The sequence below is a fragment of the Megalobrama amblycephala genome, linkage group LG14 (assembly GCF_018812025.1).
Source record: "Megalobrama amblycephala isolate DHTTF-2021 linkage group LG14, ASM1881202v1, whole genome shotgun sequence".
Classification (NCBI taxonomy): Eukaryota; Metazoa; Chordata; class Actinopteri; order Cypriniformes; family Xenocyprididae; genus Megalobrama; species Megalobrama amblycephala.
In genome coordinates, this window is record NC_063057.1 from 28,440,943 (window position 1) to 28,465,542 (window position 24,600).

The 24,600-nt window shown below is 37.3% G+C and overlaps 2 protein-coding genes across 3 annotated transcripts; both read left to right on the top strand.

Annotated features, from left to right (window-relative positions):
* Nucleotides 1-749: 749 nt before the first annotated feature.
* On the top strand, nucleotides 750-6,426 carry LOC125245201 (gastrula zinc finger protein XlCGF7.1-like). Its single transcript, XM_048155717.1, has 4 exons — nucleotides 750-801; nucleotides 2,414-2,639; nucleotides 5,009-5,745; nucleotides 5,961-6,426. The coding sequence occupies exons 2-3, from the start codon at nucleotides 2,468-2,470 to the stop codon at nucleotides 5,710-5,712; spliced, it is 876 nt and encodes a 291-aa protein (XP_048011674.1). The 5' UTR covers nucleotides 750-801; nucleotides 2,414-2,467; the 3' UTR covers nucleotides 5,713-5,745; nucleotides 5,961-6,426.
* Nucleotides 6,427-14,456: 8,030 nt separating this feature from the next.
* Nucleotides 14,457-24,034, top strand: LOC125245187 (gastrula zinc finger protein XlCGF57.1-like). Of its 2 annotated transcripts, XM_048155692.1 has the most exons (4): nucleotides 14,457-14,719; nucleotides 19,857-20,405; nucleotides 22,129-22,584; nucleotides 22,669-24,034. In XM_048155692.1, exons 1-4 carry the CDS (start codon nucleotides 14,548-14,550, stop codon nucleotides 23,112-23,114), a joined length of 1,623 nt encoding a protein of 540 aa, XP_048011649.1. In that variant the 5' UTR covers nucleotides 14,457-14,547; the 3' UTR covers nucleotides 23,115-24,034. The 2 variants fall into 2 exon arrangements, with proteins under 2 accessions (XP_048011649.1, XP_048011648.1); XM_048155691.1 differs by having other exon boundaries at nucleotides 22,129-24,034.
* Nucleotides 24,035-24,600: the final 566 nt, after the last annotated feature.

Sequence of the window (24,600 nt, forward strand, 5' to 3'; positions counted from 1 at the left end):
TTCTACAGAGGTTCTTGATTCCAGACTTTTTATTAAAGTGGAGAGTAGGCTTGCTCGAGCATCCACCGGATTTAGCTTTGAGATGCAGTCCTGGAAACGGGAAGCCTCGAGTGTGGCCACTCTACCGCATAATAACATTAGCGCAAAGATAATAACAGAGAGACTCGCGCACTGAAATAACAAACCAACAAGTTAAAACAGCTTCATTTTACCGCGCAGCATACATTAGTGTAAATCAACATAAAAAATAAAAATCGCTCAGAAATCTGGGGGGCCTGCATGTTAATGAGGGGGCACCCCCTCAGGCCCCCCGTGGCTACGCCACTTTACTGCTTATTGGGAGTAAGGCAGTTGTTGTATGAGAATTATGATCTAGTATGGGCCTTATAAGCTGGTAGTACCAGAAGAATAGTCATTCTCTCTTAATAAGACTTAATAAATAGAGACTATTCTTTTGTAACATCACTCATAACTACAAGTGTAATAGTGTCCAATTAACTCTTTCTAAGTCTGAATTTGTTTGGGGTTTTTTGCATTTTAAAGTGATAAATGATTTCTACACCCAGACATTAAAGTTTTGCTTTTTAGACAGAATCCCACTCTATCGTTAGTAGACCACTTAACATTTTCAGTACATCATTGGACAACACATATTTAATTATGTATTTCACCACAACATCAACTCTGAACTTTTTCAGTGCATTTGTGTGATTGTAAACGGGACTTTTATTTTGGTCTGATGGTGTGACGTCATAAGTCTGCGTCGCGCTCGTGCATCTGTTGTGATTCGTCTGAAGGAAGGTTTGTGTTTTAAGTGTTTAACTTTTAATCTTATAGAAACCGTTCATTTGTCTTACAAGTTTCACAAGCGACACAGAATGAATGATGTGTTTTAAATGTAACACTGCGTTGCTTTATCTAACATTTATTAACGTTATGTGAGTAACAGGATGAAAACACACAAGAATGAGTAACATTAAAGACTCGTCTCATTTCCATTCTTGAGATAAGGGACAAAACATGTCCTACACACAAAAGCTCTGTTTATTTATTTTATTAAAATAAATACATTAATCAAAATAAAAATGCTTAAAAAGTTACATCTAAAGGAAATCTAGATACTCAACACATTCATTGCTTTTATTTTTAAATAATTGTGTTAGTATTATTTTTAATACATGATCTATACTTGGAAAACACATGTAATTATTCTGTCCTCAGAATGAGGTCACAATGTAAAATTGCCAAACGAAGTGTTTAATGCAACAAATTAAAAAAATATATATATCAAACAATAAATAAAATGTCTTGAATTTTCCATAAATGCCTATCAAAGTTGTGTTCTCATTTTGCATCAACATTCTCAGTTTGTTATAATTTTGTTTTTTTTATATTTTATACAATGTTGAAACCTCTGGGGCCACAGCTTTAACATGTCAGTATTTGTTCTGTAAATAATTGTGGGATAAATCTGGGCATTTTTGATATGTTTAGTAAGGAAGGAACAACTGAGAAAGAAAACTAAATTGCTCCACTGTACAACATGTGGTTAAAATGAAAAAAAAAAAAAAAAAGTCAGGTAAAACTTGATTTTATGTCTGATGGTTGACAAGTGCTCTCAAAAAGTCTATATAATGTGATTTAATATGGGAATTCTTCTAATGTTGTTTCGTGATTTTATTCACATATACTGTATATGCGGCTACACCGTCAGTATTTGTCAACTCCATCAGTGATGCTGCCTTCACCCACTCTCGGGATTATCATAAATACAAATTTCTGAGGTAAAAATTTCAGAACTTGAATGCAATGAGCTCGTAATCACGACTTCAGAAGTGGGAATTATCAAATCTCTGATAGCATGTGAACAGCAAAAATGTTAATTTTGAAAGAAACATCTTTTTCTTTTTTTCAATTTACTGTGTGAAAATATTAAAACATAAACTGAACTACATGATATCATGTCTTATTCAGCCAAGAACGTTGATTATATATGTTTTAATAAAAAAGTAGGGTACAGAATTAAGAAATTTAGGAACTGAATTGTTCATAATAACAATAAGCCAAGAAAAAAATTAGATTTTTTTTTCACTTAGCTGCTTTACTGAACACCATTATTGCATAATTGATTGTTGTTGGATGGTTCAAATTAAAATATGCTTTTTAATGCATCTGATGGATTTGACACCTTTTGTCTCTTATCTCAAGAATCAGTGTTAGTCTGTGTAGTTTGTGTTCTTCTATTAGTTTGTAGTGCTAGTTTTGAGTGTTTTTAGTCTAGATCAAGTCCATTAACTCTGACTCTCTCACCAGTGCACTGAACTACTGAACTAGATCTGATTGAGACACACTCAGAAATTTAATTTGGATTAATTTTTCTTTCTGTTAAATATTCTCATCTTCTACATGACAGAGTGTCCAAAAACAGAAAAACTCCTGGTGAAGTGACTGACACACTATTATAAAGATGGAGTTTATTAAAGAGGAGAGTGAAGACATGAAGATTGAAGTATTATTCAGTTTGAAACATGAAGATACTGAGGAACAAACAAAGATGGAGTTTATTAAAGAGGAGATTGAAGATGTGAAGATTGAAGAAACATTCACAGTGAAACATGAAGAAACTGAGGAACAAACAGGTTGGTTTCATTCTCAAAGCTGAACTCAGTCATTTGATCCTTATTAACATGTCCAGCTCTACAGAAATTGATATTTTTGAAGAACGTCATACGCACAGTTCCCAGGGGGGAACTTTTTTAAAATACCCCCTTCATTTTTGCTTAGTTTCTGACACAACACAAAGTTTTATGTAAGCTGTGTAAAAATTCAAATTTACAGTCTCCGCATAAATGGGGGAAAAAAAAAATGTATGAGATGACAGAGAGGCACGACCCTTTCCCAAGTGTGGATATCTGCATGTTGGAGTAAACTTGTTCACCTTTCAGTGAAATTTTGCAGTTTAAAACTTAAAATACTGAGTTCTGCACGCTCACAGATCCTCTCAAAATAACAAGCTATTTTGATAATTTTCACAATTTTAATGCCCCCCAAAATATTTTGTTGTATGAATATCTGAACATGCAGTATATCAAAAGAAAGAACAGACCTTCTGCTTTTAATTTCTCCCTGAATCCCCTCAGAACACATGATCCACAGACTCAACTTTAATGCTGTAAATGCTGCACAATGGTTTAGCTCTTTACAACGTTGGACACTATGCTAATTGTTCAAAATAGAGCATTTGGCATTTGAAACTGAGGGCTTAAATACAAAAATGGTAATAAGAAGCTAAACACTGCCCAGGCAGGACCAGTGGATAAGGGATGTTGAATGGGGGAGCATGAGTGACTGGTTCATTCTAGGGTGTGTAGAATCATGGTTTCCACCTGGTATTAAGATGCATTTTGGTCGATCGGATTACAAGTGCACTATGCTAAATACAGGTGTAGTCTATTTTCGACCATTTCCATAGGTAGTTGAAATGCCTATTCAACCGGATTGTTTTCGTAGTGGAAGTGCTTGTGTTTGAACAGCTGCAAAAGACCGTCTACTGACCTAATGTTTAAACATTATGGGAAGCGCATGCTAGCCAAACATGATTTAAACTTTGTCAGCTAAAGACCCAAGTTTGACACAGTGGTTAACGTGGTACTGCGGCTATCAGCAGAAACGAAAGCTAATGCTCTCTGTACATTTTTTCGTTGTCTCAGGGCGTTCATATGTACATTGCGTGAGCTTATTTTGTCCATTGGATCGAAAGATCTGGGGGAAAAAAACACATTCACCTGCCCATAGACCCTCCCCTCGAAGAAATCAGAACAGAAGTGGTTGAAAGAGGACAAAAGAGATGGATTAAAGTACCAGGTGTGTACGGGAATGTGTCTACGATCGACCTAAACACATCTTAATACTAGGTGGAAACAGGGCCCATGACTGCTAGCTCTGTAACCACCAGATTTGGGAGCTCCTGGACCAGAGGACTTAGGTCAAGGGGTTCTGGAAGTGTAGTAGTGGACACTAGAGTCCCCAAACTTGTGACTCCAATATGCAGCATGAATAATACAGAAGTTCACACAACAAATATAACTCTCAAAATGGATTATTACAAACTGTTTGTGATGAATCAGATCATGAAGGTATGGCATGTATTTTGTGGATGTTTGCTAACATTCGATGAATGAGTTTGATAGCGTGCTGCAAGGCTAACGGGGCTAAAGCTACACTCTGTTAGAGAGGCTCAATAAGAATAAAGATGCATTTATGAATTTTACAGACTACAAGTGTTTTCAGGTTAAAAATTAAAATAATGACATGGCTCTGATCTCCGTGAATACAGTAAGAAAAAATTGTAACTTTAACTGCATTTAATAGTACATTAGCAACATGCCGACGAAACACATTCAGAAAGACATTATGCAAACATCACAAAATATATCATGGATCATTAACAGTTGGTATCGACCATTTTCGCTATTGTCCTAGCTTGCTTCTTGACAATACCAGCAGAACTTCTGATGAACTTCCACATTAATACTGCCTGGCCTTGAACATGGGCTGGCATATGCAAATTTTAGGGGGTATAAATATTAATGATCCCCGCTGCAACATCACAGCCGGTGTTATGTTGGGATTCTCCCCTTTTTCAGTGGTCTTTTGCATGTACAAGATTTATATATGAAGGAGGAAACAATGGTGTTTGAGGCTGTCATTTCCATGTACAGAACTCTTATTACTCAACTATGCCAAGGTAAATACAGTTTTCCATTCTATGGCAACTTTAATAAATGATGGTTCTTAAATCCTGATTGAAATTGTTCACAGGTATAGCATAGTGAGGGGGACTCTATTTCCTAATATTTTAGGGCTGAATGGCATATTCAGGACTGGTCTATAATAACAACCCAGTTTTGTTGCATAATGTTGGTTTTGATGTATTTATACTTTTGATGTCTGTTGCTTTGAAGCATTAAACTGTCATTAACATGTATTTGTTTTGTTTTTGCTCTAGACCTGATGGGACTGAAAGAGGATCAAGAACTGAAAGAAACAGACGAGAAGGATCAATATAGGAGACATGATTTCATGGATGTAGAAAAATCCACACAAACTGAAACAACTTCATCACAAAATAAAAATCAGAAAACCAAATCTAACAGTGACTTCGCTTTCACCTGCTCTCGCTGTGGAAAGAGTTTTACTCAAAAACCTAACCTTAAAATCCACATGAGAACTCACACTAAAGAGAAGCCTTACACATGCCAACAGTGTGGAATGAGTTTCAGTCAGAAAGCAAACCTTAATTCCCACATGAAAATTCACACTGGAGAGAAGCCGTTCACATGTGATCAGTGTGGAAAGAGTTTCAGACTTAAATCAACCCGTAATTCACACATGAAGATTCACACTGGAGAGAAGCCTTTCACATGTCAACAGTGTGGACTGAGTTTCACTAAAAAAGGAAACCTTAAACAACACTTGAGAATTCACACTGGAGAGAAGCCGTTCACTTGTGATCAGTGTGGAACGAGTTTCAGACTTAAATCAACCCGTGATTCACACATGAAAATTCACACTGGAGAGAAGCCTTTCAGATGTGATCAGTGTGGAAAGAGTTTCAAACATGAAGTAACCCTTAGTTTCCACATGAACATTCACAGTGGAGAGAAGCCATTGCATATGATCATTGTGGAAAGAGTTTCCTACATAAAGTAACCATTCATTTCCACACAAAGAGAAAACACTCAGGTGAGAACAGATTTGTGTCTCATTAGTGTGGAAAGAGTTTCAGATGTTAAGCAACCCGTGATTCATACATGAAGTTAGAATTGCATTCCACACATAAATCCACAGAAATGCATTATTCACTACTGTAAAGTGACATGACTGGGGGATTTTTTTTCCATGCACTGCATGCAAACATGATTAATAAACAACAATAATTAATTGGTGGTGTGTCATAGAGGGAAGGTATGTGCCATCTAGATGGTTGCAGCATGGGGACTACAAACCAAGATGGCCAACCCATCTGGGACTACACTTGCCAGGTTCCTTGGCGGTGGAAGCACTGTTGCAAGTGAAGGAGAAAAGTTGAGAACAGAGAGACGTTCCCTGCGTTCCATTCGGAAGGGCTCATTCCTATGCCCTAATCCCTTGAAAGGGTTTACCCTCTGGAGTGAGAGCTTCGAAGGGATGAAGGGTGTAGGGGTCAAAAACTCTTTTTTTGGAACGCACTTCTGCATCATCTTAACGAGACAATCAAGGAGGGGCCTTCGTCTTTTTTCCCCTGGTTTACTCTTTGTATTAAAACACATTAATTTACTGTAGTAACATTATAAGCTACTGCCGGTCTTTTATGTTAAATTTAATGTATATTGTGTGTATGTATTTGAAACGTTTGAATGGACTAATAAAGGGAGCTGTAAAGTATTTTTGTTGAAGTACAATGTTGTTTTGAGCACAATAATGTACCAAATCTAACTCGTATAAATATTACAGTAGTATAGAAAAATACTATACATACATTTATAGGTAAAATCGAACTCTGTACCTCCTGTACCTATTCTGTGATGTCAAACAACTTCCCTGTGCAAAGGATCATGGGGGCCCGAAGTGTCCATCAATTGTACCCTTCGAAATCCTTCATTCCCAAGAGCCCTTTTAAGTGGCCAGTTTTGACCTTCATGTCTTCAATATAGCGGCCATGATTGTTTTCACTCCAAAGTGCCCTTTGGAGGGCGATATATCCCGTTTGGAACACACCCTATGTGTGTCTGGATACAGAGAGAAGCTGAAATAGTATTTTTTATTTTCTGTGTACAGTCTGAAGTTCAAGTTTAAGTTTATTAAAAAAAGAAACCAGTTGCTTGATCTCTGCCTGGACTTGATTTGTGAAACACACTTTGGTGATACCCTACCCCTCCTGATGCCACAGTGATTATCTATTATCAGTTGGTTGATACAGCCACAAAATCAACTATACTCTCCCCTAACTTAGACAGTTGTGCAGTTTCATCGTGTTGTGAGGAAATGTAAATCCAAGTTTTATTGTCAAAACATTTACAATTAATCATTTAACAGACGCTTTTATCCAAAGCCACTTACAAATCAGGAGAGCAGTAGAAGAAATTAAACTGACAAAAGGGCAACAATATGCAAGTGCTGTGACCAGTCCCAAGTTAGTCCAGCACAGTACATGTAGCACTTTTTTTTAAATAGATATAGAAAACATAGTGAACTCTAATGGTAATGTCCCTCAGGGACAGCATATATTAGGAGAAAAGCAGAAGATCTAATACTGGGCTCTGTTGCACTCCATACTTGTGTTTTAAGATGTCTGTTTGTTTACACAAAATATTAGCATTTGGATAAATCTGTGAGAGAGCTTTATTCACAGAGGAAAGCTTAATTCCCAGATGAGAATTCACTGTTTTCATGTGAACGTTATGGAAAGAGTTTGAAACATAAAGAAACCCTTAATTCCCACATGCAGAGAGAACAGAGTAAGCCTCAACACTCAGAACCCGTTCACCTGCAAACAGTGTAGGAAGAGCTTCACATATAAGAAAACACGTATGCAAACTGTGTGGGAAGGGTTGCTCAGACAAAGGAAATCTTATGGCTCACATGAAAACACACAGCAGAGAAGCCATTTGTGTGTCTAGAGTGGAAAATGTTTTACATGTGAAATAACCCTTACCTATCACATGTGGCATCAGAGAGAACTGTTTTAATTGTCAGCAGTGTGGAATGAGTTTCCCAGACAAGAGACGTCTTAACTGGCACTTAAAAATGAACTCCCAAGAGACGTTTTTCATGTGCCATGACTGTAGAAAGATTTTCAGATTTAAAGGAAACCTTAAGACTCACATGAGAGTTCACACCGGAGAGAAACCTTACACTTGCACTCACTGTGAAAAGAGTTTCAGTCAGAAAACACACCTCCAACTACACCGTGTGACTCAAGCCTGTAACCTTCATGTTATCAGTCTGACTCTCTTACCAGTAGGTCACGACTGACCCAGGGTTCTTGGGGATTTGCATTCTCTTCATGGTTGGTGACATTAACATCTCCAGCTTCAATTACATCACCATTGGCAAAGCACATGTCACAGCAGGTCACTATAGTGGGAACAAAGTTGGGGTTCACCTCCAGAGCTTTAAAAAAATTGACCTCCAGCGTGCCTTTAGCATGCCAAAATCCTGATTAACAACACATCTTGCCCTGGAGTGATGCCTGTTGTAGTGAGCTTCAGCAGGGGTAGCAACAGGCTCACAACAGGGGCTCATAATGCATATTGGGGATATCAGGCAGGGAAACCCCCATCTCCTAGGATGCACCAGTCCTCAGGTGGGTACAGTTGTTTACAATAAATTGCGCTGTGTTTCAGGAACCATGCATTGTGCACAGAGCCAAGAAAGCCTATGCAGCCTCCAAGAATTTTCCTCAGTTGTCAGACACAGCCTGAAACTTCAGTTTCCTGTTGAAGTAACAGGCAGCGTTGACTGATGGGGGCTTTATAAGAATATGTCAGCCGACAATGGCTTCGACTGCCACTCTGAAAACAGGAGAGCCTGCCAGCCTGGCAAATCTAGCATTCACATCTTGCTCTTCAGCAAGCCTTTTGGATGTCAAAGGCTGAACCACCCTGTAGGATGCAGAATGTGCCAGCCAGTAGATGAACAATAGCACATCCATTTCTTTTGAGCACCCCTGTTGAACCTCATATGAGGTGCAGTATGGATGCAGATCAGGGCGGAGTTCAGACTCCCCATCAAAATACAGCCTCAGGATCAGGACTGTGCCATTAATTTGAGAGTAGCATGGAGGGTTTCCACTCTACAAAATGATCAATAAACAATATAGTGTCATGCAAGTGTCCTCTATTTTTTCCTGATGTACAATATTTAATTAAAATTGTGAAATATTTCTGCTTACATCTGTCGTAAAGCCAACACTGACACTTTATTTAGTGTCATTTCATTTCACTGATGTTAGTTTTTTTCAACTGCTTACATACATTTTCAAAAGTTTGCCTCTTTTTTTTCAAAACTTTACACACAAATCCAAGAACTTGCACACACAAAATGCCTCACACATCTCTCTCTCTCTCTCTATATTGTGTATATATATATATATATATATATATATATATATATATATATATATATATATATATATATATATATACACGCAGTCAACTCACCTATGTTTCTCGACAGTTCCGCCTGGTTACTTTCCTAACCAGAAATACAGGGGGAGTACTCAGGGTTCGGGCCAAATACCGAGCTCAGAGCCCTATCCTTGGACAGCACACAGATTATTTGTAACTGTGAACTCGTGAAATGACAAATAGGTATGTTAGGGTGTACTCACACTAGGCACGGTTGCCTTGAACCGAGCCCGAGAGCGATTGTCCCCACTCCCCCGGTGGCCCAAGCGGGCCAGGGCTGACTAAACGAACAGCACCAGGGCACTGAACGGAGCACTCACACGTGTCAAACGAACCAGGCTTTGAGGGTCAAACATGCTCGGGCACGGTTCAGAGCGCCTAGTGTGAGTACACCCTAAGTTTTCTTAAACGTAACAAGATAACACTAATGCTGTGCGCTCAAGTGTAAACCACATCCTGTAAAGATGAAAGATGACGCATGTTGCATTGTGTGTGTGTGGGTGGACATGGGTTCTGGGAGCTATATTGTTGTGTGTAACAGTTAGGAAATAAATGTCTAGTTAAGTAAAAATCTGACAAAATGTACAATAAAAAATGTGTGAATTACTAAAGCCATTGAGGCAAACAGGAAATTCATCAATGCAAGTAAAAAAAGGGTGATGGACACAAGTAACATAGCGTTTGACGCATGCAGGTAATATGTTAATGCAAGTAGAAGCCACATGTGTGTAAATAAAGAGATAATGTGCGTCAGAAGTGAATATAAAAACAGGGGCCCTTAGAGCTCTCTGATATGTGTAGAAGATCTGTTGAAGAGAGAAAGAGCTTACAAGCAAGCAGCAAGCGGAAGCCGGCGCCAGACCACAGCCCTCAGAAGATCAAAGGAGACACATGATTTGCTTAGAGAGAACATATACTGAATAGAGAAGAGGGTAAGCTTTAAAATGTAAATATTTATCTGGCCCAAGGAACTTCCAGCCTAGCTGGCATAGAGTGGTGTATTAAGCTTTTGCCTTTGCAAGAAATAATAAAGAGGACTGCCCTCAAACTCTGATAGTATTGTCTCAGTCTGTTTATTGTTTGTAGAGCAGTGGTCTCAAACTCAATTCCTTGAGGGCCGCAGCTCTGCACAGTTTTGCTCCAACCCTAATCAAACACACCTGATCCAGCTAATCAAGGACTTCAGGATTACTAGACATTTCCAAGCAGGTGTGAGTTGAGTATTGTAGGAAAACATATTTCTGGCCTATGTGAATGTGGGAGTCTTGAAACAGTAAGGCATGTTTTTCCTGGAATGTAGAAAATATAGGGTAGAAAGAAATATAGTATTTGTTAAACTAGCAGGACTTGGAGTTTAGCCTTTTTCTGTTTTATCTTTGTTTGGACAAGCATAAACTGATAAACTACCAAGGAAATTCTAGAGAATTCAAAGAATTTAGTTTAAATTTTGACCTGTGGAGGACAGTAGTACACTTAGCAGTGTCTACACTGCCGGAATCCTACAAGAAGAAGAAGAGTTTGAGCTGGTTGGAGGTAAACTGTGCAGAGCTGTGGCCCTCCAGGAATTCAGTTTGAGACCACTGTTGTAGAGTGAGAATCCATTTGGGGTATCAGAAGTTGACTGTCCGAAAAAGATAGATTTTTATAAATATATCCCAATGGACTTTACAAAGTCAGTCAAGGTTGCCAACCAGTCGCAACAGAGTGGGCCGTGGGAGTGCATTAGCAGGCATAGCTGTCCTCTGAGGGCGAAGAGCCAGCTGTGGTGGACTAAATGGAAGGCTTATGCTGCGTTTCAGGTGGGTTTTTGAGCCCGTAAGTCACGACTTCAAACCACCACTCATGACTTTGTAGCGTTCCAGGCAAGTCACGCCAAACTGCCTGAGTGTAAACAAACCAGCATGGCTGACCGTACAGGGCTTAAGGTCATTTACAATCATTTCTATCACCAAAGGTGCTTACTCCTTGCTTATTTGAGGGAAATGGAGGAGGAAAAATGGCACATAAAGCAAGAGAAGCTGTTATACCTTTTACTCTTACATTATTTTACCGTGCACTTGAATAAACACCGCATCCGTAGGGGCTGCCATTGTTGTTTCGCGGCCTATGTGACGTCAGAGCGAGGAAATGGGAGTACATCGATCTAGTACGAGTTCACGGGTGGGAAGTCATGGCTGCAGTTCCAGTGCACTTTCACGGGTAGAAGGTTGGAAAAACACGGGTTACGGGTTGCCTGGAACGCGGCATAACCCACCCCAACCAGGAAGGCTTGGTTGATATCTGAACCGTAGGCCTAGGAGGTACGGTAGTGATCAGAAGTAGACCCTGAGATAATATAATCTAAGAAGATAATATTATACGCCTAGCTACTTATACGCCCTGAATCTATAAAGGTAAACCTTGAGTAATATGAATAGAGGAAGTGGCTTGTGACCAAGATAGAGTTATGTGGTCGCGGTAGAAACCACCCAGGGGGTGACGTGGCACACTAGTGAGCAGCAGACCAAAAACAGCACAAGCAGAAATATCTCCTTTAATCTAAAGGTGTATATATTACTGATACAATATAATGAACACAACAGAGTACCAATATGAGGTCAATATGAACTAGTAGCTAATCTACTTTTGGCAAGGCTATAAACAAATGTACTGCAGTGTGTATAAAACAGAAAACTGTATAAAACTGTATGACAGAACTATTTAGTGTGCACTAAATGATCCCAATTATAAAACATACGCATGACATTATAGCCTTGCACATTTTCAACATTTCACACTTCTAGTACAACATGACAGAACTGAACAAATTAGCATTTTAATACTTCATCAACAAGGAAAGAAGTTGTCATGTTCCTCTATTATAGCCTTTTTATCAGAGCTAATGTGGATTGCACACTTTTTCAGCAGAAGACAGCAGGGTCTCATTCGCAGGATCAAACATTCAGGCTTTTGAAGGTTTCTGGGTCCTCATATGGAGCTCTGCAATTGGAGCCATCTTCTTCCACACCATTGATCCTGAAGGCTTCTGTCATTGTGTTATTTCGATATTTGGCTGGGAGCAGCACATATTTCACATGAGAAGAACATTAAAGGTGCCCTAGAACTTTTTTTTTAAAGATGTAAAATAATTTTAAGGTGTCCCCTGAATGTGTCTGTGAAGTTTAAGCTCAAAATACCCCATAGATTTTTTTTAATTCATTTTTTTAACTGCCTATTTTGGGCATCATTATAAATGAGCCGATTCAGGGCTACTGGCCCTTTAACGGGACTCGCGCTTGCCTTAAACAACAGTTCAAACAGCGAATATAACCCTCAAAATGGATCTTTACAAAGTGTTCGTCATGCAGCATGTCTAATCGCGTAAGTACAGTATTTATTTTGATATTTACATTTGATTCTGAATGAGTTTGATAGTGCTCCGTGGCTAAAGCTATCATTACACTCTGTTGGAGAGATTTATAAAGAATGAAGTTGTGTTTATGCGTTATACAGACTGCAAGTGTTTAAAAATGAAAATAGCGACGGCTCTTGTCTCCGTGAATACAGTAAGAAACGGTAACTTTAACCACATTTAACAGTACATTAGCAACATGCTAACGAAACATTTAGAAAGACAGTTTACAAATATCACTAAAAATATCATGGATCATGTCAGTTATTATCGCTCCATCTGCCATTTTTCGCTATTGTTCTTGCTTGCTTACCTAGTCTGATGATTCAGCTGTGCACAGATCCAGACGTTCTGCCCTTGTCTAATGCCTTTAATAATGTTGGGAACATGGGCTGACGCAGAATGATTGATGTGTTTTAAATATAACGTTGTATTGCTTTATCTAACATTCATTTACGTTATGTAAGTAACGGAATGTAAACACATGAGTAACATTAAAGACGCGTCTCATTTCGCTTCCTATATCGTGAAAAGTTTATCATAAACACGAATTCAGTCATGAGCTTTGAATAAATGAGCTTTTGATGCGAATGCAACAAACACAAACATGTATATCACTGGTTCTTGAGATAAGGAACAAAACGTGTCCTACACACACAAGCTCTCTTTATGTTAAAAATTAATACATTTAACAAAATAAAAATACTTAAAAAGTTACATCTAAAGAAAACCTGGATACTCAGGACATAAATTACTTAAATAATTAAATAATTGTGTTAGTGTTATTTAATACTTGCTCTATTGTGGATCTCACAGTCGGACACATAGGCCTGGAAGTTTAATATATATTTTATATATATTATTAAAACAATGTTGAAGTCTCTGCAGTCACAGATTTAACACTAACTCCTTCATCCTGGTGTAATAGTTTATGTAAATAGTTGTGGGAAAAATCTGGTCATTTTTGATGTTTATTAAGGACTTCGGTAAAGTTGGTTTTATATTCGCACATTCGGACATCCGTATTCAATAGCCTTGTTAATCACACTACGTTGGACATTCAGTGGACATTCACAAGTAAATATGCCATTAAAACAATACTTGCCTATTTTGATCGACTGTGAAAAATGTTGTAAGTTGACAATCGTTGGTTGTCAATATCATGTCGCTGCTTAAAATTCGCAAACATTAATTTATTGCACATTTATTGGAAAGTCTGAATTTATCAGAAGTCCGAATGTGCGAATATAAAACCAACTTTACCCAAGTTTATTAAGGCCGCTACAACTGAGAAAGAAAACAAAATTTGGAAAGAAACATTATTTTTTCAATTTGTGTTAAAATATTAAAACATTAATATGATATCATGTCTGATTTACCTAAGAACATTGATTATATAAGTTTAATATTAAAAAGAAAGTTAGAGAATTAAGGAATTTTGGATCTGGAATTTCACTCGGCTCCTTTACTGAACACCAATATTACATAATTGACTGTCGTTGGATGGTTTTTCAGAAAAAAACTGTTCCCTTACACAGTTCATTAGCTGAGAGCTTCGTCTTTAAATATATCAGTCTAAGAATAATATATTATTAAATAAAAACTAACTTAAAACATGCTTTGTCTCTTATCTCAAGAATCAGTGCCAGTCTGTATAGTTTGTGTTCTTTGTAGTGTTAGTTTTGAGAGTTTTTAGTCTAATCAGGTCATTTAAGTCCATTTACTCTCACTTTGATTCTCTTATGCTGCATTCACGGACCCCACAATTCAGTTCGGCAATGCATGATGTCGGCATCCCGTGTGAATGCAGCGTTACCAGTGCGCTGAACTACTGAACTAGATCTGATTGAGACACACGCAGAGATTTGATTTGGATTCATTTTTCTTTCTGTTAATTATTCTCATTTTAAACATGACAGAGTGTCCAAACACACAGAAAAACTGCTGGTGAAGCGACTGAGATCCATGTGACACACTATTATCAAGATGGAGTTTATTAGAGAGGACAGTGAAGACCTGAGGATTGAAGAAGTGTTCAGTTTGAAACATGAAGATACTGAGGAACAGACAAAGATGGCGTTTATTAAAGAGGAGAGTGAAGACATGAAGATTGAAGAAACATTCAGAGTGAAACATGAAGAAACTGAGGAACAAACAGGTTGGTTTCATTCTCAAAGCTGAACTCAGTTATTTGATCCTCATTACACACAATTCCCAGGGGGGAACTTTTTTTAAAATTTGTTACTTTTCATATGAAGCAAAGTCTCAGATTTCAAATAAGGTCCATCTTATTATGAGATTCAAAAAATAAATACCGCTTTGGCTTCATTTAATGTGACGTGACAGATCGCTGTAGCTCCTCGGGTAAAAGGCACTTTAAACAGCAGCTGCTGAAACAACGGCAACGTCGATCTGATGTTCTTTTGCGGCCGAATTTAACTGCTACATGTTGACGATCTAATGTAACCGCCTGGTACGGAAGAATAGCTGGTTTGCTGTAGTCGATAATACGTGACAGATTAAACAAGTAAATGTTATGTTTTATGGTTATGTGGCATTTTAATTGTATCTGTATGTCATTTAATGACAAAAGCAACTATTCTCTTGCTTTATTTAAATGTCAAATGATTAAATGATCCGTTGAGTCGTCCTCTTTGTTGTTGCTCAGCGATTTTTGCGTTCTTTAGCTACAGCAGCTGTTGCTTAAAGTCCCTTAAGAGAAGCATGTGATCATCCTCTCCTCTGCTTCAAAATAAACATGAACATCTGAAGGTATGTTAAAATATACAGTACAACTTACTGAAATCCGTATCATGTCTCGTGTAATCACTGAATCAGTGTTTCAACCTCGGAAAGACTCAATAAAACAGCTTCAGTGTCACATGACGTCACATTTACCTCAGAAAAACATATTCAGTGACCATAAACTCATTAGTCAGCTAGAAAAGTGAACTCTAGAAAGCAGCATTCTGATAAATATAGCTATGCACCGTTACATATTCATTATAATCATTAATGTTCTTCAATATTTAATGCATGTTTGAATAAATCAGTTATGACAGCCGCGATTCAAATGTTTATTTAAAAAAAAAAAAAACGGAATGAAGTCAAAATACGATTATGTAATTCTAAACTTTATTTATTATAAGAAACGGAGTGTAATTTAAGTGTTTATATATAAGTTAATTTTAACCTTAAATATTATGGTAAAGGTGTACCAGCTGACTCTCATGTGTAGTTTACAGCATTAGATTTTTTTCCCCTCTAAAAATTTATCATGTACAGTAACTGATATACTACATACAAAATAATCAACATCGAATCGAAATTAAAATCAAATCGAATCGCAAGCATGTGAATAGAAATGAAAACTGTGACAATACCCAGCACTAGTAAATGCTGCACAATGGTATCGCTCTTTACTACGTTAGACTCGGTGCTAAAAACCACCTGGTATTAAGATGCGTTTTGGTCGATCGGATTGTGGAAGTGGACTATGCTAAATACAGGTGTGAACAGGGTGTAAAAGGTTTTGAGCTTGTCTGCTTTCGACCACTTCCAGAGGTAGTTGAAAACTCGTTCGACCGGATTCCTTTCGTAGTGGACAGCTGCAAAAGAACGGCTACTGACCTAATGTATAAACATTATGGGAAGCGCGCAGTAGGATGGGATTTAAACTGTCGACTAAAGACCCAAGTTTGGCACAATGTTCTCACATTCCTGATTTTTTCAGATTTCATCCAAGATGTTCAAGTCTTTCTTTCGTCAGTTGAAATGAAATTAAGGTTTTTGATGAAAACATTCCAGGATTATTCTCCATATAGTGGACTTCAGTGGTCTCCAAATGGTTGAAGGTCAAAATTACAGTTTCAGTCCAGCTTCAAAGAGCTTTAAACAATACCAGACGAGGAATAAGAACAAAGAAAGAAAAAAAAAATACAACCGTTTATGCTTTATAAACACAAAATATCGTCTTGAACATACTTCCCGTTTCCGCATTCTTCAAAACGCTTACGCCTTATTCCTCGTCTGGTATCATTTAAAGGTGTACACTCACATATAAACGTAAAATAAATAAAAATAAATAAATAAAAGTCTTGTGTCATCCATTGCTGCACACAAATGAGGTAAGCTTTGTGTTTTACATCATCTGACGCATGAATATGTTTACAAGACAGCAAACTCGGCGAAAAAGCCAGCAAACTCAGGTTTGATTTGGGTATGCAAGAGCCTATATTGCGGTCTCTGTAATAACTAATATAATGTTTATTTATCATATTTTCTGGCTAGATTAGTTTTCTATAATGTACCATACTTTAACACTCTGAGGTCTGAGGGTATCGCCGGCGATACCACCGCGTTTTTTTTCTTACCAGTGTGAAAGAGACTCAAAATACTCCGTCAATGTTGCACATACAATTAAGAGTTATACACCATTTTAATCTGTTGAATATCTTCTTTCATTTGTGTACAGAGTAAAAACAAAATGCTGTGCTTTTTGTAAAATAAAGAAAACTAACATGTAAGAAAGACATAAACATATAAGAATCCATCAATATTTCTCCAAATGTGCATGCTTTAAGCTAAAAGCCTATATGAAATGCCACAGAGGTAACATAATTGTTCAGACACTTTGCATCACAGAAATACATTATATTTTAAAGAATATAATAGAATACCATTATTTTAAATTGAGCTGAGACATGATTACAGAGTTTTTTCACACCCTATCTGACTGAAAGGCCTCATTAATATGCAAGTCATTTCAGGTCATTATTATGTGATTCTTTTGTCTTCTCAGGTGTAAATGGCCCATTATTCATGCAGATTCACGCCTCCACGCATACTGTGTTTCATGACAAAAAGTGACTTACAAAAACTAAATCAATATATTGTTTTATATGAAGGAGTAGGCAGCATAATTTTTACATAATTCTGAAGCAAAAACTCTAGTCTACAAACTCCAATACCCAGAAGTCTTGTGAACACACTTTTAATACTTTTAATACTTTTTTTGGCCTTATTTCAGTGACTTAAGTGTTTTGTTATTTCAATAACCATGCATAAACATTATTCCTTCAAAAACAAAAACATGTACATACATGTTCCTCATATATTATTGTAGCCTAGTTTGTGTTGAATACAGTATAATGACACTTGTGTCATTAATGTGTTTATGAACAAATGAAAAAAGCACAAATGTCAGGGCATGTCAAAACTTCTCCAGGCCCCAAATCAGCCTCAGACTCCAGAGGGTTAACCCAAACTGAATAATTAAAAACAAGTTTAAATGAGTAAATCTTCTATAAATGTTTTTTATAAATTTTTCTTTCCTAACATACTTCAATTCTTGTTAAAACACATCTACACTGCGTTCCAAATTATTATGCAAGTGACATATCAGTAAGATTTCAGTACAATAAACATTCAGATTTTAGTTTTTCTAAGAAAATGTTTGTTTGTTTATTTATCCATGTCTTTTTAGATAACTGGTATCAATCTCAGATCAAATAATTTGCCAGATCTATGGAAACCCTACTTAGAGGTTGTTCCACATTATTAAGCAAGTCACAGTTCTCATGCAATATGGGGAGGAAGAAAGATCTTTCTGAAGATGAAAAGCATGAAATGGTGCAATGTTGTGCAAAAGGCATGAAAACAACTAATATTGTGAAAACTGAATGGAGATTATCAAATTATCATAAGATTTGTGAGTGATATAGAGCACAATAGAACTTGGTCAGATAAAGGCTTATTAATGAAAGTTCCTGTCAAAATTTAATTGTATTACAAGAGGCAGCTATAAAAAAGCCAGTGTTGAGCAGCAAACAGGTATTTGAAAGCTGCTGGTGTCTCTGGAATCTCGAAGAAGCTCTCCATGCAGGCTGGCAGTTGTGCGTAAAGATGCATTTTAGCCACTCACAAACCAAACCTAACAAAGAGAAACATTTACAGTGGGTGTAGAAATACATGAAGACTCGTTTTTAAATAGTTTTATTTACTGACTAATGCTGTACTACAATAGAAACGGATGGATTTCTGGATGGTTGGTGAATGGCCACCACGTTCCAACAAGACTGCGACGTCAGCAAGGAGCTGGTGGGTGATGATTTGGGCTGGAATACTGGGAAGTGAGATGGAGGGTATTAAAATTACTTTTGCAAGATATGTGGTGTGTGAGCTCATAACTGGCCATTTTCAGCTATGGTATAAAAAGGAGGATAGTGCATAGTACAATGCACTATTGTACAATGCACTGTGCACTATCCCATGCTGCAAAAAAACACCACAGCAATAAAACTGTTTGAAAATGTATTTCTTCACCAACTGTTAATGTTTCCATAGATCTGGCAAATTATTTTGTCTGAGATTGATACCAGTTATCTAAAAAGACATGGATAAATAAACAAACAAACATTTTCTTAGAAAAACTAAAATCTGAATGTTTATTGTACTGAAATCTTACTGATATGTCACTTGCATAATAATTTGGAACGCAGTGTAGATGTGCTGAACACTTTTTTTGTGTGAAATTATATTTATTTTGTCCATCAAAGGTGTACTTTCACTTTAATTGAGCGTTAGCAAAAATAGACCCATCTGCGTGCGGTGTGAACGCTCTCATCTGTTAACATGGGCACCGAAAAAAATACACGCAGCTTACGCTCCGCTGACGCATGTGTTTAGCATTACAATTATTTCTTACTGTATTCACAGAGACCAGAGCATATGCCGTACTTATGATATGCTGCATGACAAACACTTTGTAAAGATCCATTTTGAGGGTTATATTAGCTGTGTGAACTTTATGAAATGTATTATAGACATGCACAGAATCTGCACATTTTTAATCACACCCCAAAACAGGCAGTTAAAACATTGTTGGGGTCTTTTGAGCTGAAACTTCACAGACACATAGTATTAGCAGTCAGATAGATTTGACCTAAACAGTGCTAATGCTTATCAACAAATGACTACATCACTCTCAAGCTATCCAATACAAAGTTGTCATTTTCAAAGAGCTAATAGTATTCATGCCCTCATGATCAGATGCCAAAAGCAGGTCACGTATCACTTTAATAAATGATGGTGCTTAAATACTTAAGTTTCATAGTATAGTAAGTGGGAATCTTTTTCCTAATATTGTAGAGCTGAATGGCAAATTCAGGACTGGTCTATAATAACAACCCAGTTTTGTTGCATAAAGTTGGTTTTGATGTATTTATACTTTTGATGTCTGTTGCTTTGAGGCTTTAAACTGTCATTAACATGTATTTGTTTTGTTTTTGCTTTAGACCTGATGGGACTGAAAGAGGATGAAGAACTGAAAGAAATAGAAGAAAAAGGTCAATATAAGAGACATGATTTCATGGATGTAGAAAAATCCACACAAACTGAAACAAAAAATCAGAAAACCGAATCTAACAGTGACTTGGCCTGCTCACATTGTGGAAGGAGTTTCACCCAAAAACATAAACTTGAAATCCACATGAGAACTCACACTGGAGAGAACCGTTTCACATGCCAACAGTGTGAGATGATTTTCACTGCAAAAGCAAGCCTTAATTACCACATGATGATTCACACTGGAGAGAAGCCGTTCACATGTCAACAGTGTGGAAAAAGTTGCATTTCAAAAGGAAATCTTCAATCCCACATGAGAGTTCACAGTGACGAGAAGCCGTTCTCATGTGATCAGTGTGGAAAGAGTTTCCGAAGTAAAGTAACCCTTAATTACCACACGATGATTCACACTGGAGAGAAGCCATTCCCATGTGATCAGTGTGGAAAGAGTTTCCGAAGTAATGTAACCCTTAATTCCCACACAAAGAGAAAACACTCAGGTGAGTTATGTTTTATATGTCATTAGTGTGGAAAGAGTTTCAAACATAAAGCAACTCATGATTCACACATGAACAGTCACACAGGTGAGAGTCCTTACACCTGCAAACAGTGTGGGATCCACAGAAATGCACCATCACTACTCTAAAGTGACATGACTGGGGGATTTTTTTCCATGCACTGTGTGCAGATGTGATCAATAAACAATAATGAACTGGTGATTATTTTCATTATCATCAGTTGGTTGATGCAGCTGCAAAATCAACACTCTCTCCTAACTTGGACAGTTGCAGTTTCATCACATTGTGAGGAAATTTAAATGTAAAATCAATGGATTTAATCATTTAACAGATGCTTTTATCCTAAGTGATTACAGATGAGGAGAGCAGTAGAAGAAATCAGACTAACAATAGGGCAACAATATATCTAAGTGCTATCACCAGTCTCCAGTTAGTTTAGGACAGTACATGTTGCGAGTTTGTTATTTTAATAGAAATAGAAAACATAGTGAATTCTAATGATAATGTACCTCTATATTAGGAGAAAAGCAGAGGACCTAATATTGAACCCTGTTGCACTCCATACTTGTTTTGAGATGTCTATTTGTTTAAAAGTGCCTTAGATTGGAAAATTTTAATTTACCTGGGCATAGTTAAATAATGGCATACAGTGAGTCTCAAATGCCATTGTTTGCTCCTCCTTATGTAAATCCTGTTCATGCAAAAGACTACAGAAAAATGGGCAAATCTCAACATAACAGACTGTGACGTAACAGTCGGGATCATTAATATGTACGCCCCCAACTTTTGCATAAGCCAGCCCATGTTCAAGGCATTAGACAAGCCAGTATTAACGTCTGGATCTGTGCACAGCTGAATCATCAGACTTTATGCAGGTAAGCAAGCAAGACAATTGCGAAAAATGGCAGGTGAAGCGATAATAACTGTTCATGATACATGATATATTTAGTGATATTTGTAAATTGTCATTAGTGTGGAAAGAATTGTAAATTTGTAAACTGGAGAAAAGCCGTTCACATGTGATCATTGTGGAAAGAGTTTCCAACTCAAAGTATCCCTTAATCTCCATAAAAAGACAAAACACTCAGGTGAGAACTGTTTTATGTGGCATCAGTGTAATTAACATTAACAATAAAATTAATTACTGATTATATTCATTATTAATTAGTTGTTTTTTGTCAATGTAATGAGTTGGTTGATACTGCCACAAAATCAACAATCTATGCTAACTTGGACAGTTGTGCAGTTTCATCACATTGTGAGGAAAGATAAAGCTGAGTTTCAGTGGCAAAACATCCAATGATAATGTCCCTATATTAGGAAATAAAGGCATATATTATGAAAAAAGCAGAGGACCTAATACTGAGCCCTGTTGCACTCCATACTTGTGTTTTAAGATGTTTAGTATGTTGTGATCCATTGTCAAAAGAGCTAATATCACTAAAAGAAAGATGTCCTCGTGGTAAGGCGCCAAAAGCAGTTAATTTATAACTTCATTAAATGATGGTTCTTAAATCCTGACTGAAATTGTTCACATGTACCATTGCATTAGTGAAGAGGACTACATTTCTCTCATATTTTGACCTGAATTGCAGATTCAGGATTGGTCTATAGCAATGCAATTTTGTTACACAATATTGGTTTTGATGGCTGTTGCTTTGAGCCCTTAAAATGCCATTAACTTTTATCTTTTTTTTTGTTTTAGACCTGATGGCTCTGAAAGGGGAGAATCAAGAACTAACAGACTGTGTATTAACTGATGTAGAGAAATCCGTTCAGACTGAAATGTCTTCACTAAATAAAGCACAGGAGACCAAATCTAAAAGTAACTTCACCTGCTCTCATTGTGGAAAGAGTTTCAATGAAAAACATAACCTTAAATGCCACATGAAAGTTCACACCAGACATTTCACATGCCAACAGTGTGGAGAGAGATTTGTTCACAAAGGAAGCCTTAATTCCCACATGACAGTTCACACTGGAGAGAAGCTGTTCACATGTGAACGGTGTGGAAAGAGTTTCAAAAATAGAAAATCCCTTAATTCCCACATGCAGAGAGAACACCCAGGAGAGAACGGAGTAAACACTCTGAACCCTTTCACCTGCAAACACTGTGAGAAGATCTTCACATGTAAAGCACAACTTGATTCCCACATGAGACGTCACACTGGAGAGAAGCCTTTCTCATGTGATCAGTGTGGAAAGGGCTTCATTCACAGAGGAAACCTTAATACCCACATGAGAGTTCACACTGGAGAGAAGCCTTTCACATGTGATCAGTGTGGGACTAGCTTCTCGCTCAAAGCAACTCTTAAGACTCACATGACAATTCACACTGGGGAGAAGCCATTCAAATGTGATCAGTGTGGAAAGAGTTTCAGACTTAAGCCAATTCTTGATTCGCACATGAAAAGTCACGGTATTAAGAGTACTTACACCTGCAAACAGTGTGGGAAGAGCTTCTCATATAAGAAATCATTTGATGCCCACATAAGAGTTCACACTGGTGAGAGCCCTTACGTCTGCAAACAGTGTGGGAAGATTTGCTCAAGCAAAGGAAATCTTACGGCTCACATGAGAAGTCACACAAGAGAGAAGCCATTCATGTGTCTTGAGTGTGGAAAATGTTTTACATGTAAACCAACCCTTGCTTTCCACATGAAGCTTCACTCTAGAAGAGAACTCTTTTAATTGTCATCAGTGTGGAATGACTTTCCCAGACAAGAGACGTCTTAGCTGGCATTTAAAAAGGCACTTAAAAAGTTAACACGCGAAAGAAGTCTTTCAAGTGCCATGACTGTGGAAAGAGTTTCAGATATAAAGGAAACCTCAAGACTCACATGAGAGTTCACACTGGAGAGAAACCTTTCACCTGCACTCAATGTGGGAAGAGTTTCAGTCAGAAAGTAACACTTGACGGTCACATGAGAGTTCACACTGGAGAGAAACCTTTCACATGTCTTAAGTGTAAGAAGAGGTTCGCATATAAGTGTGACCTGAAACGTCATTTGCAAAAAGGTTGTGGAAAGACGCTGTCGTGCTCTGAGAGTGGAAAGACGATTAGAAAAAGGAGCAATATCAAAAATGTTCGACACATTCAATCTGAAGAAAGGCCATTTAGTTGTGATCAGTGTAATAAAAAATTTATTTTGCCATCACACTTACAGATACACAAGAAAAGTCAGGCAGATGTGAGAAAACATTTGTGTTCATTTTGTGGAAAGAGATTTAAATGGCTCGGCGGTTTAAAATGGCACCAGAAAATTCGTATCTGTGTGAAAGTAAGGCTGCGGTCAGGCCGCAGCTGAATGTGGCCCAAATGTGATTGTCCACCTTAGTGACAATTTGTATTCTTCACTTTTATAATTTTGACGTTTTATAATTTTGACATTTTTCTCTTATACATATGAAGGGTTAGGGTTAGCGTTAGTTCATTGTTTTTTTTTTTTGTTTTTGTTTTTTTTACATTTGTGAATATGAAATTCATCATTGAAACATTTTTTTGCAGATTATTACATTCACAAAAAGATATATTACACCCTTCTGTCTTTCTGTGATAAATGTTGCTATGTGAATGAAAGATTATAAATAAAAGGACATGAGTGAAATAATGAATGTTGAACTGTGCATTATTTGACTGATTAACATCGTTAGTGAATGCCCAAAGGTTTGTCAAATGGAGTCACAAATCTCGTTAAGTGTTATTAGTATTAAACCAGTTGATGTCTGCTGTTAAGTTAATCAATTATCAAACTCAATTATGAAGGCATAACTTCTGCCCCTTCCCCACTGGACCACCTACAAAGTGACCACTCATGACGTTGACCCCCTACATTGCGTTGACCTTGAAAAATGAAGATGGATTGTTTTTGAACTTTGACACAGCTTATTTGAGTTCCTCAGGTTTGTTTACGAAGTCTAATTTTGGTTTGCATCTGCAGAGAAATGTGTGCAGACTTTCACATTTTGGTTCATGCCTACATAAATAGACCCCCAAGCATTTTGAAGAAACAGAAAAGAGCTGTGAAACGGCTGGTTTATACTCTTCTAAAACCCCTGAGACAGAATGGGATGAAGAGATGATGGAAAGTCTGTTTTTGGCTCTGAGAAATCCGCATTAAGTTGAGGTTATGGGGATGGCATCCTACATAATGAACATCACCATTTGTATGTATTT

Coding starts and splice junctions, on each gene's coding strand:
- LOC125245201 (XM_048155717.1), top strand. CDS start 2,468: ATGGAGTTTATTAAAGAGGAGAGTGAAGACATGAAGATTGAAGTATTA. Junction 2,640..5,008: donor AGAAACTGAGGAACAAACAG/GTTGGTTTCATT, acceptor TTTTTGCTCTAG/ACCTGATGGGACTGAAAGAG.
- LOC125245187 (XM_048155691.1), top strand. CDS start 14,548: ATGGAGTTTATTAGAGAGGACAGTGAAGACCTGAGGATTGAAGAAGTG. Junction 14,720..19,856: donor AGAAACTGAGGAACAAACAG/GTTGGTTTCATT, acceptor TTTTTGCTTTAG/ACCTGATGGGACTGAAAGAG. Junction 20,406..22,128: donor CACAAAGAGAAAACACTCAG/GTGAGTTATGTT, acceptor TTTTTGTTTTAG/ACCTGATGGCTCTGAAAGGG.